This window comes from Lagenorhynchus albirostris, chromosome 1 (genome assembly GCF_949774975.1).
Source record: "Lagenorhynchus albirostris chromosome 1, mLagAlb1.1, whole genome shotgun sequence".
Classification (NCBI taxonomy): domain Eukaryota; kingdom Metazoa; phylum Chordata; class Mammalia; order Artiodactyla; family Delphinidae; genus Lagenorhynchus; species Lagenorhynchus albirostris.
This window is the reverse complement of record NC_083095.1, coordinates 84,747,527-84,761,140: the sequence shown is the minus strand read 5'-3', so window position 1 is coordinate 84,761,140 and position 13,614 is coordinate 84,747,527. Positions and strand designations below refer to the sequence as shown.

The 13,614-nt window shown below is 38.1% G+C and overlaps 1 protein-coding gene across 2 annotated transcripts in view; it reads left to right on the top strand.

The window, feature by feature from the left end:
• INO80 (INO80 complex ATPase subunit) overlaps window positions 1-13,614 on the top strand; it is a 131,133-nt gene that overhangs the window by 26,873 nt on the left and 90,646 nt on the right. For both annotated transcript variants that reach the window (XM_060147507.1, XM_060147500.1), the window contains exons 2-7: window positions 2,333-2,518; window positions 2,777-2,946; window positions 3,038-3,105; window positions 5,146-5,319; window positions 7,512-7,632; window positions 8,720-8,934. In XM_060147507.1, coding sequence (XP_060003490.1) covers window positions 2,376-2,518; window positions 2,777-2,946; window positions 3,038-3,105; window positions 5,146-5,319; window positions 7,512-7,632; window positions 8,720-8,934 — 891 coding nt within the window. In that variant the 5' untranslated portion in view covers window positions 2,333-2,375. The remainder of the gene's footprint in view (window positions 1-2,332; window positions 2,519-2,776; window positions 2,947-3,037; window positions 3,106-5,145; window positions 5,320-7,511; window positions 7,633-8,719; window positions 8,935-13,614) is intronic.

Here is a 13,614-nt window from a genome sequence, read left to right as displayed (position 1 = left end):
AGACATGCCATATTTTATTTATCCATTCACCATTTGATGGACATTTAGATTATTTCACTTTTTGACTATTATGAATAATACTGCTGTGAACATTCACATAAAAGGCTTTGAGTGGTGGACATGTGTTTTTATATCTCTTGAATAGATAACTGGGAGAGGAAGTGCTAGGTCATATGGTAACTATATTCAAATTTTCAAGCAACTACCAAACTTGTCTATAGTGGCTATAATATTTTACATTTCACCAGCAATGTATGAGGGTTTCAGTTCCACATCTTCCCCCAACAATTGTTTTTGTCTTTTTACTGTAGCTGTTCTAGTGGGTATAAAGTGGTATCCCTCTGTAATTTTAATTTGCAATTTTTGATGTTGAGCATCTCCATGTGCCTGTTAAGCCATTTGTATATCCTCTTTGGTAAAATGTCTGTTCAAAGTCTTTTGCCCATTTTTTAGTTATCTTCTTACTGAGTTGTAAGAGTTCTTTATAAATACATATCTAAAGTCATGAGGATTTTTTTTTTCTTGTAGAAGTTTTATATTTTGGGGTTTTACACCTGGGTCTCTGATCCATTTTGAGTTAATTTTTGTGCATGGTATGAGGTAATGGTTTAAATTCAACTTTTTTTTTTTTTTAAAGTGAGAAAAGGACCTATTTCATTGGTCACTGTGCAGATTTTTTTTTTAATTAATTAATTAATTTATTTATTTTTGGCTGTGTTGGGTCTTCGTTTCTGTGCGAGGGCTTTCTCTAGTTGCAGCAATTGGGGGCCGCTCTTCATTGCGTTGTGTGGGCCTCTCACTATCGTGGCCTCTCTTGTTGTGGAGCACAGGCTCCAGATGTGCAGGCTCAGTAGTTGTGGCTCACGGGCCTAGTTGCTCCGCGGCATGTGGGATCTTCCCAGACCAGGGATTGAACCTGTGTCTCCTGCGTTGGCAGGAGGATTCTTAACCACTGTGCCACTAGGGAAACCCCTAAATTCAACTTTTATATGTGTTATATATTCAGTTGTCCAGCACAGTTTGTTGAAGACTGTCCTTTCCCCCATTGAAATTGCCTTGGCACCTTCATTGAAAATTAATTGACCATAAATGTAAGGGTTTATTTCTGGATATTTCAGGTCTATTTCATTGGTCTGTGTGGTTATCCTTATGCCAGTACCACACTGTCCTGGTGACTGTAGCTTTATGATATATTTAAAATCAGAAAGTATAAGTGAGTAAGCCCTGTACTTTTTCAAAATTATTTTGACTATTCTAATTCCTTTGTGTGTCCATATAAATTTAATAATCAGCTTGTCAATTTTTGGGGGAAAAAAAGCCTACTAGGAGTTTAATAGGGATTATATTGAATCTGTGGCTGAATTGGGAGAGAATTTTTAACATTCTCTTAAGGAGAAAGATTGTATTAGGAAATTTTTAAAATCTGTAATAAAAAGAGAAGACAACTCAAGATAAAGATGTTCTGGTTTCCTTTAAAGATTATACCTTAATTTATTAGATTATGAACTTTTACAAGTAATTTACTATTTATTGAGTACTCACTGTATGTCAGATGATGGGCTGATTGCTCTGTGTTATCCCATTATTTAATCTTGGCTCGGCCCCTTAACTCTTTAAAGATAACCAGTTATAAGGAAGAAGATGCTACATGAAAGACAGTTGGGGGGAAGGTTGTTAACACTGATTGATTCTCTAGTGAAGATGTTCTTAGTCTAACATTGTCCTTAACAACATAAGGTAGCAAAGAGAATGCTCAGGTTTCTCACCCTCACTTTTATTCTCTTTGTTCCAGTTTTCTAAATCATCTCTAAATCTTTATACTATATGACATGTTTATAAGGGATTGTAAAATACTCTGCCAGTATATCTATTCCCTTGTAAGTGGACTACCTCACACATATGTATGAATGTAAATACAAAGTGAAAAAGGGAGCAGCTGTTTTGAAGGGTGATGCTGAGAACATGTGCTCCTCTGTGAGGTGTACAACAGTGAACTTGTGGTACAGATTTGGATAGTTGTGAGTAATTATTAATTGTAAGATGAAAGAGAATTGAGTATATATTTTAAGGCACTGCTTCAAAAAAGTATCAAGAATTTTCATTGTGACAGGTGACAGTATTTCTAGTTTGGTGTTTTTCTCATCCTTTTAACGTCTGCATTTGCATTAGGAGGCAATGGCTAACAAGAACTTCATCATGGTCTTTCTGTAGACTGCTGTATTCTCTTCTTGTGTCTAGAAGGTCTGATTTCTCTTCATATTGATAGCAAGCAGGCAAAATAAAGGGAGAATGAATAGCATTTCATCTTTCACTACTTATCTCCATTCTGCAGCCGTGCAGTCGGAAACCCTTGTGCATGAAGACAGATTTGTTCTATGGCCTCGGAGTTGGGTGCCGGGGACGATGGCGGCTTCACTGAGCTGGCAAAGCCCCTCTATCTTCAGTACCTGGAGAGGGCCCTCCGGTTGGACCATTTCCTGCGACAAACATCAGCCATCTTCAACAGGAATATTTCTAGGTATGGTATCCCATCTTCCCAATATAACGTTTCACCACATTTCTGATTCCCATCATTCCTGTAGATTTTATGGTTAAAGTATCTTTTATGGGTTTTGGGATGTTTGATTTTTTTTTTTCCTTCTTTCTTTCAAATAAAATACAGTCAGCTTAATCAGAGGATCAATTTCTTCTGTAAAGTGTTCAGTCTGCTAACCATAAATTATAATATTTTGCTGGGTCGGCTGTTATTGTGGATTCACCATTCTTCAATTTATAGTGATGAAAGTGAAGATGGACTGGATGACAATAATCCTTTATTACCCCAATCTGGGGATCCCTTGATACAAGTTAAGGAAGAACCTCCAAATTCATTGCTTGGTGAGACTTCTGGAGCAAGTAGTTCTGGAATGTTAAACACATATTCATTGAATGGAGTTCTACAGTCAGGTCAGTGTGGTGTGAGATCCCTCTTTGGACTATCAGTTCTTTTGGGGCAAGTGTCCTTTCATTTTTTTATTCTTTATGTTTCTTTACACAGAAACAAAATCTGACAAAGGGAATTTATATAACTTCTCTAAGTTGAAGAAAAGCAGAAAGTGGCTAAAGGTAAGAGATAAGGCAGAATGTTTATAATTCAAATAACCTACTAAAATTACAAATAGAAGGAGAGGTTACTGACTAATTATGGCACATTGGCAGAGATTTTCCTAGACATGAGTCTTTTATTCTGGGTGTGGTTGGTTTTTTTTTTTTTTTTTTTGGTGGTATGTGGGCCTCTAACTGCTGTGGCCTCTCCCGTTGCGGAGCACAGGCTCCGGACACGCAGGCTCAGCGGCCATGGCTCACGGGCCCAGCCGCTCCGCAGCATGTGGGATCTTCCCGGACCGGGGCACGAACCCGTGTCCCCTGCATCGGCAGGCGGACTCTCAACCACTGCGCCACCAGGGAAGCCCTGGGTGTGGTTTTTTAAGAGATTATAGAGAAAAATCTAGAGGACTCAACGAAGTTCATTTTAGCAAACATTTTTGGGAATGAAGCCCTATACTGAGCAAGGGAGTACAGAAATATATCAGATAAGATCCTTGCTCTCACTGGCTTGTAATCAGGATTATTAATCTGTTTTTTTTTATTAGTCACTGAGTAGTTCATTCATTCAACAGGTGTTGATTGGCACGTACTGCCTTGGGAGATACTATTGTAGATAGATAGAGTTCCTGCCCTGAGGAGCTTACATTCTAATGTAGGGAGGCAGTGAGTAAGCCTGTAAATAAGAAATAAATACAGTTTCTTTAAAGAGGTAACATTTCAACTGATTGCTGAATGATCAGAAGGAACTATGTGAAGGTTTAAGATAAGAGCATTTCAATCAGAAGGAACAATGGCAGAAGTCCTGAGAAAGGAAGCAACTTGTTATGTTTGGGGAAGAAAGGAGGTTGGTATAGCTGGAGCACAGTAAATGAGAGGATAGTAGAAACTGAGGTTATTAGCTGATCACGTTGGGCCTTGTACACTATGTTACGGAATTTGTATTTTAACTCTTGTTACAGTGCTAAGCAGTTGGAGTGTTTGTAAGCAAGGCAGTGACAATCTCATTTATACTCTTACAAGATTACTGTCATTAGCTAGACTGAATTAAGGTTAGCATTTCTTTTATTGAAACTAATTATTTCTCTATTTTATACTTTTCTTATGAAGAGCTCAAAGTAATTTAAAGGTAGTCTATTATTTTTATCACCAGCCCCTTTAAAACGCTCATGTGGAAAAGGCCTGATTAGCTTCACATCAATGAGGTTTTAAACTGTTGGGAATGCAGTAACCTTATGCTTGGCCATCACATTTTAAAAAATTGAGATGTAATTCACATGCCATAAAATCTACCCATTTAAAGTGTATAATTTAATAATTTTTAGTACTTTCATAAAGTTAATACAGCCATTACCACTATCTAATTCCAGAACATTTTCAACACTCCAGGAAGAAACTCTGTTCATTAACAGTCACCCTTTCTCTACTTTCCCCAGCCCTTGGGAGCCACTAACCTGTTTTCTGTCTCTGTGGATTTGCCTATCCTGGACATTTCATATAAATGAAAACATAAAATATGGCCTTTTATGTCTGGCTTCTTTTACTTAGCATAATGTTTTCAAGGTTCATTCGTGTTGTGGCACATGTCGGTACTACTTCCTTCATTTTAATGGCTGAATAATTCTTCGTTATCTGGATAATACCACATTTTGTTTATCCATTCATCAGTTAATGGATTTTGGGGTTGTTTCCCCTTTATTAGGCATCACAGCTTGTTTTCTGTATTATATCTTTATGCCCTATAGTAGCTTTTTAGGTTTTGTTTAGTTTTTTGCCTTGGTATTTGACATTTATATGTGTAGCGTATGTACTAAGTGAAATTTAGCCTTGTTGCTGTTGATAGCATTTCTCATGTTTTGGCGCTCTTTCATTCGTGACTACTAGGTTTAATTGGTATCTTTTTGTTTTTTAGATGAATTGGTAAAGAATAGTATAAGGGAAACTGGAATGACTATCCTCCATTTGTTTTTGTCATTGTTTTGGGATCTGGAAAAAACCCTTGGATTATAAAAGGAATTGCTTCATATCAGAGGTTCCATTTCCATTTCCTCCCTTTTTCAGAGCATTCTGCTAAGTGATGAATCCAGTGAGGCAGATTCTCAGAGTGAAGACAATGATGAAGAAGAAGAAGAAGAAGAAGAAGAACTCAATCTCAGCAGAGAAGAACTTCATAATATGTTGCGACTGCACAAATATAAGAAACTTCACCAGAATAAGTATAGTAAAGACAAGGAGGTAAGGGTTTCAGGAGAAATCTCAGATTTTCATGCTGGGTATTTACCCTCTGGTTTATATTAATTGAAAATACATCATTTTAACTTTATATTTAGGTGGTGGTTGTGGTTGTTCTGATAATTGAAATATACTTCACATACCAAAAAAATTCAGCCTTTTAATGTACACAGTTCAGTTGGTCTTAGTATATTCATAGAGTTTGTAACTATCATCACTTTCTAATTTTGGAACATTTTCTCACCCCAAAAAGAAATCTCATTTCTCTTAGCTCTTGCCGCTCATTCTCTTTCTTTCTTTCTTTTTTTTTTTTTTTTTAATTTTTTACATTTTTAAATTTTTTGCCGTGTGGCTTGCAGGATCTCAGTTCCCCTACCAGGGATTGAACCTGGGCCACAGCAGTGAACGTCTGGAATCCTAACCACTAGGCCAGCAGGGAACTCCCCCCCCTCATTCTCTTCATTCCCCTCAGCCCCAGACAGTCATCAGTCCACCATTTGTCTCTATAAATGTGCCTATTCTAGACACTTCATACAAATGGAACAACATGTGTCCAGCTTCTCTCACTTAGCATAAGGTTTTCAGGGTTCATTCATGTTGTAGCCTGTATTAGTACCTCATTCCATTTTATTACCAAATAATATTCCATTGTATGGACATAGTGCGTTTTACTTATCCATGCATCATTTGATGAACTAATTGGATTGCTTCTACTTTTTGGGTTTTATGGATTGTAGCTATGAATAGTGACTTATTTCACTTTTTGGCTCGTATGAATAATGCTGCCCTGAAGATTTGTGTGCAGATTTTCGGTGTGGACAGGTATTTTTATTTCTCTTGGGTATATACCAAGGAAAAGAATTGCTGGGTCATATGATAAAACTATGCTTACCCTTTGGGGGAACTGTCAGGCTGTTTTCCAAAGCAGCTGCACCATTTAAAATTCTTGTGGTTGCTTTTTAATGCAGTTGTTCTTTGGAAGTGTTCCTATCTTGGAAAAACTCCCTTTCTTCACATACTAACATTAGATTGATGATAGTTTTATGTGGCAACTATTTGAATGGTGTTACAAACGCCTTCTGATTTTTGTCAGGAGTGTAGCACTTTGTACATAATGAGCAATAGAATATTTGAAGACCTAAAACATTCCAGCAATTAGTTAAGGTCCAAAGTCAGTTCAGAAAGCTTTGAATAATATGCTAAAAGTTATAAACCTGTAGAAGTAATAAATAGTAAGATGTATGAAGATGTATGACTTTTGACTTAGACAAGGAGTTCCTTTTTAAAGTACAGTGCTAAGGCAGTTGGTGCTCAAAATACTTCGTCTTCTTAAAATTGAAGTAAAAGCCACATGTGGGAAAGTCCACAGATTTTAAGTTTACAGCTGTGTGAATGCTTTAACAGAGGACCTTGTAATAGTTCTCCATGTCACTCTTCTATCCTAGTTTCAGTCTTTGAACAACTCATTTGCCTGTAATTCAGGAAAGAGATTCTGCAGTGGACTATCTAATTTTATTTATCTTCGTATTTACCCGTTAGTAATAGGTCAGACAAAATTTGAGCTTTGGAGGTCAATTTGAATGAAATGTTTGAAAAGATTAAGTACTCTCTAGACAGAAAAAAAATAGATTATTCATATGTTAGAATTCTGGTAACAAAGACACTATGTATAATATTGTCAGACTCTTAGTGGGAAATGAAGAGAGAAGACTTCAGAGATTGAAGAATTGTCATGGCTGGGGACTATTCAAACTAAATATAAGACTAAGAGCTGGGAAAGCAGGCATTAGAAACCTTAGTAAATCTGGGGACCTATCGGTAGTAGAAGTATGGTTTATTTCTTGTTGATGAATTGAAGAGGAGACCTTTCTGCAATGATAAATATGTGTCAGGACAAAGTAAATATTCTGGTGGAGAATCAGAATCATGAAGGTTTTTTTTTGTTGTTTATTTGTTTTTTTAAGTTATTTTCAACAACTTTCCATGTGCATAGCTAATGAACCCATTTTGTTCTGAAGTTAAGGAAATAATTCACTTTGATGTATTAAACGTTTATTGGTCTCTTTGTGGGAAGGATACTGTATGTAGGAATTATGTTTTTTCTCTGGATCAGCTTTCTTTAGTAAAGATAATTTGAAGGCTGTGCTGTAGGAAAGACAGGCCCTTCTAAACATCACTGTCTTTGCCTACTTCAGTTGCAGCAATACCAATACTACAGTGCAGGACTGCTCTCCACATATGACCCTTTCTATGAGCAGCAACGGCACCTTCTTGGACCCAAAAAAAAGAAATTCAAGGAAGAAAAGAAACTTAAAGGTGAGGATATTGACCTGCCTTCTACCTTTACTCATTCTTAGTTCCAGGTACATTTGGGCTTTGAACATAATCCATGTAGTAGAAATTTGCTTTATCTGAAAAACCCTAGTCTCCCTTATCCGATTACTAGTTGTAAATAGTATTAAATTTATTTTGTATTTGGTTTATGATCTATTCTAGAATTATGAAGACATGAGAACTATAGATTCTTTGCCAGAGATTTAAGCCAATTAGGTTATTCCTTTTTTTCTTCTACATACTCTCCAAATATTGAAAATGTTCTGGGACAGAAAGAAGTTAGTTATACACAGGGAAGTATGTAGAGTCACCTGAAGTATTTGGAATAAGTTATCATTGTTGCTGTATGTAGTGATTTAAAATAGACACCTCCTGATGATCTTCTGTAGTGCTTGTTTGCACGTTTGCCAGGAAATGTCTTTTCCTCTCTGAGTTCCAAGCAGCTGGAAGTCAGGAAGGAAATAGGAAAGGAAAGTTTTAGACTATCTGTACTAGGCAGATTTTATTCCCCTAAAGGCATGAACTCTGTACAGAAACACTCTTTTCAGCCTTCTTCCCTTAGTTCTTCCACATCCTCCTTGTTTATCTCAGTATTTCTCATCCTTCCACCCTCCCTCTCAAACTAGATTTTTGTTTCATGTGCAGTTTTCTTTTCACAGGTCTCAGTGTCATATCAGTTAATGCATTTTTTTTCTTTCTCTGTTATTTTTCTTTAGTCACCTTACATTGCTACCAAGTAGAAAAGTTTCCTTCCTCTGATCATGACTTGAGCTCATGATACTTCATAAGCCTCCTTTCCTATTGTTGGGTTCAAAAGAAATACAGTTCTTAGGTTCTCTTCTATTTCTCTTTCATGTAAACAGAGGGAGTATCCAGTGTTCTTTTTTGAGGTAGTGTTAGCTTCTTCTTGGAATATTCATGGACCTGAATAGATAAAAGGAGAAACATTGCCAGTCTCAGTGGAATGAGAAAAGAACCTTGATTTTTCTTAAAGTGATGAGGTTGTTTTGTGACTTTCTCCTGTGGAAGGGAAGAAATGCAACCTTCTGAGAGTCTGTTTCCTTTGCAGCTAAGTTGAAAAAAGTGAAGAAAAAAAGGCGAAGGGATGAAGAACTTTCCTCTGAAGAATCCCCTCGTCGCCACCACCACCAGACCAAAGTCTTTGCCAAGTTCTCTCATGATGCACCTCCTCCTGGCACCAAGAAGAAGCACTTATCCATTGAGCAGCTCAATGCCCGTCGCAGGAAAGTATGGCTCAGCATTGTGAAAAAGGAACTACCAAAGGTAAGTGAGTGCCTCCAGATAGAATGTTTTCTCTGCCTGCCCTCCAAAGAGAAGCTGTGAGAGGTAGATACCTTCACACGGTTCAGAAAGAAAACTAATCTTTTGGAATTAGGAAAGTCCTGAATAGTACTCTCTTCAGTTAACTGATTTTCTAGAATTTGATCAAAATACATGAGATAATTGTGTTATGCTCCTTGGCCAAAAAAATGGAGGGAAACCTCTTTGAGGAATGCAGTTTTCTTACATAAAGAAATAGAGATTTGACAGCAAATTGATAGGTCATAATGCAGGAAATTAAAATAAAATGATGGACGTGTGTTTCTTAGACTTTATAAACATTTGGATGTTACTGAATAATCACAGGTATTAGAAGAAAATGTGAATGATTTAGGAAAAACATGTATAAGCATTCATTTTGCTCTTTTAATTTGCTTGAATGTTTTGATATACTAATTTCAAACTTAAAAGTTGCAGGAATAATGTCTGTATACCCTATTTATTTATTTATTTGTTTATTTATTTATTTATGGCTGTGTCGGGTCTTAGTTGCAGCATGCGGAATCTTTGTTGTGGTGCGCAGGCTCCTCTCTAGTTGTGGCGTGCAGGCTCCAGAGTGCGTGGGCTCTGTAGTTGCTGCACGCGGGCTCTCTAGTCGTGGTGTGTGGGCTTAGTTGCCCCGAGGCATGTGGTATCTTAGTTCCCTGACCAGGGATCGTACCAGCGTCCCTGCTTTGCAAGACCAGTTCTTAACCACTGGACCACCAAGTCCCCTTATACTGTTTACTTAGATTCACCAGTGGTTTGCATTTTACCCAGTTAATTGCTTCATTATAAATTGAGTGCAATCTTAATAGACATATGAACAGGATATTTTATGAATTTAGAGAAGATGATTCTAAACTCAATGTGGAAAAAGTCAGTATGCGAGAATTGCTAGGGAAACAGTAAAAAAAGCCTTCCCAAACATTAAAACATACTATAAAATCTCTACAATTAGAACAGTATGGTACTGACACATGAATGGGCAGGTAGATCAGTAGTACCTTTAATAAATGGTGTTGGGACAACTAGGTAGCCATTTTGTAAAAGATAAAATTAGGTCTGTATCTCACACATATACTCCAAATGGATTTGGCATCTCAGTGTAAAAAAAAGAAATCATACAAATATTAGAATAAAACGACTGCATTTCTATCTAACGTTTGTGTAGGAAAAGAGTTTCTAACTATGATTCAATATCCAGAGGTAATAAAAAAAATACTCTTAAATTTGGCCACATAAAAATAAATTTTTGCATGACAAAAGACAACTGACAGGGGCTTCCCTGGTGGCGCAGTGGTTGAGAGTCTGCCTGCCGATGCAGGGGACACGGGTTCGTGCCCCGGTCTGGGAAGATCCCACATGCCGCGGAGCGGCTGGGCCTGTGAACCATGGCTGCTGAGCCTGCGTGTCCGGAGCCTGTGCTCCGCAACGGGAGAGGCCACAACAGTGAGAGGCCCGCATACCGCAAAAAAAAAAAAAAAAGACAACTGACAAACCGGGAGATATTATTTTTTTTAATTTTTAATTTTTAAAATTTATTTTTGGCTGTGTTGGGTCTTTGCTGCTGCATGCGGGCTTTCTCTAGTTGCGGCGAGCGGGGGCTACTCTTTGTTGCGGTGTATGGGCTTCTCGTTTTGCAGAGCACAGGCTCTAGGTGTGCGGGCTTCAGTAGTTGTGGCACACAGGCTTAGTTGCTCCGCTGCATGTGGGATTTTCCCGTACCAGGGCTTGAACCCATGTCCCTGGCATTGGCAGGCGTATTCTTAACCACTGCGCCACCAGGGAAGTCTGCATTATTTACATTGAATACTACAGTCAAAGGGCTGTTACCTCTAATAATATGGAAAGAACTATTAAAAATTGAGGGACAGGGACTTCCCTGGTGGTCCAGTGGGTAAGACTCCGTGCTCCCAATGCAGGGGACTCAGGTTCGATCCCTGGTCGGGGAACTAGATATGCCACACTTAAGAGTTCACATGCCGCAACTAAGAAGCCCACATGCTGCAACTAAAGATCCCACATGCCACAACTAAACATGCCACAACGAAGATCCTGCATGCCTCAACTAAGACCCAGTGCAGCCAAAATAAATAAATATTAAAAAAAAAAAATGGAGGGACAAATGACCACAGATTCAGTAGACAAATGGGAAAATGTCAAGAATAGACAGTTAGCAAAGAAAGATATAAAAATGGCTCTAAAACATATTAAAAAGGTTCAAAGTCTCTCATAATTGGGGTAATACAAATTAAAATAACACTTAGACACTATTTGTCACCTATCACACTGGCAGAAATTTAAAAATGTGACAACACATTCTGTTAAGGAGCCTGTGGGGAAGCAGGTGCTCTCATAAATTACTGATAGGAATACAAATTAGGACTGTGTTGTGGGGTAAGTTGGCAACACCTAGCAATCTACAGATGCACTTACCTTTAAAATCAGCACTACCAGTTCTAGGAATCTACCTTAAAGCTAAAGCAACCATACATGAATACATGTAAACAAAGTTATTCATTGTAGCATTATGTGTAATTGCAAAATAACAGAAACAATCTAAATGTTCATACATGGGCCTTGAATTAAACAATGGTAGATCTATCCAGTGGATTATTATACTGCTGTTAAAAATAAAGAATGAAGAAGACCTCCCTGAACTGATTTGAAGTAATTTCGAGGACATACAGTTAAGTGAAAGAGGCAAAACACAAAAAAGTAAGTATACCCTTCATGTAAGAATAAAGGGAATACAAGAAAGTACACAAATATCTGCTCATTCATTCAAAAGAAATTCAAGAAGGATGAAGCAGAAATTAAAGTGATTGATTCCTTATAGAGGGCAAGTGGGAAAAGGGTGGAAAGGAGGGAAGGAATGGGAACAGGGTAGCAAGGATGAGGAGGAAGGAGTCTTTGAGTATATTTTGTATGAGGCTGACTTTTAGAACCATAGTAATGTTTCACAGATTTCTGATATACCTCCAGTATTAAACCAACCAGGATGTGGGTGGAGAGGGAGGTTGGGGGGATGTGTGGTCAAAATGGAATAAAAGTAGGAACAAATGAACTTAACTGTATTAGAAATGAGTAACATGATCAAGTTGTAGGGAGTGGGGAAGAAAGAACTCATCTAAGTAACTGAGGAGAACATTATTTTGATTGGATGTGTAAGGCTAAAGACTGATGGAACTATGCGTAAATGCCATGATTGACATAGTAAAAGTGTTTCTCATAGGGTAATGAATAGGTTAGCAATTTTGAAACTACTTTATGTGTATACTAGGATTGAACAAATAAGTAAATATATTGTAGATGAGCCAGTTTCTCACTGCTGGAGAAAGAAGTTATAAGTAAGGAGAAGGGGAAAGCTAAAATGAAGCCCATGAAGTTTGACTGGGATCAGAGGTATCAGTATAAATTCATGGTTTCATATATATATACACACATACAGATAGATAACTGAAATATACTTGGGTGTGTATGCATGGATTAGCATGCATATGTATATTTTTTCTGGTTCTGTTTGCTGAGAGGGCCTAGAAGCAGTGACACCCCAGTAACAATGAAGATACCTGGCAACCAGGTCGTGATTTCTTACTTACTTATTTATTTGTTTTTGGTTGTGTTGCATCTTCGTTGCTGCGAGCGGGCTTTCTCTAGTTGCAGAGAGCGGGGGCTACTCCTCGTCGCGGTGCGTGGGCGTCTCATTGTAGTGGCTTCTCTTGTCACGGAGCACGGGCTCTAGGTGCACGGGCTTCAGTAGTTGTGGCACACGGGTTTAGTTGCTCTGTGGCATGTGGGATCTTCCCAGACCAGGGATCGAACCCATGTCACCTGCATTGGCAGGCGGATTTTTAACCACTGCACCACCAGGGAAGTCCCTGGGTCTTGATTTCTAAACAACTTTTATTCTCTAATAAGAGGAACCAAGGCTCCTTGAAGAAGTACCTTATTCCAGAACTCAGCAGGGAAAATACAAAATGAACCTTGGGGAATTTTCTGGCGGTCCAGTGGTTAGGACTTTGTGCTTTCACTGCCGGGGCCCGGGTTCAACCTCTGGTCAGGGAACTAAGATCCCGCAAGCCGTGCAGGGCAGCCAAAGACAAAATGAAAAACATTTTTAAGTGGTGCCAGAAAGTAAAGAAGTTCTGAAGAAAGATTGGGGGGAGGTGGGGCTTGTCAAAAGAACACAGGAGGCAACCTGAAGGAGCGCCTCATGGCCAAAGTTAGAATAATTTGAGCAACAAAATAAATAAGAATAATACTGGATTTTGACCCATAGAATAAAAGAAATATTTGTCAGTCCATACTGTTATAAGTAAATACTTGAATAGACAAAGTGTAGAAGGAACAACTCTTCCTTTCAGTAGGAATTCCAATTAGAAAGTGTAGAAGGAAAGAAGGAAATAAAATTATCTTTACGCAAATACCACAGTAATAATTGTTGCAGACTACATCCATTTATGAATGCTAAAATTAGAGGGCAAAAGGTAGAGGAGAAACAGAAGTTGCATAGCTTCAAAACTGGCAGAGTGGACCCTAACCAAATGATCAAAGTAAACATCACTAGTAATATAAATTTTGATATCATGAACTCCTTGATGTGATGCACTGAGAGGAGCACATCATCAAAACATCATT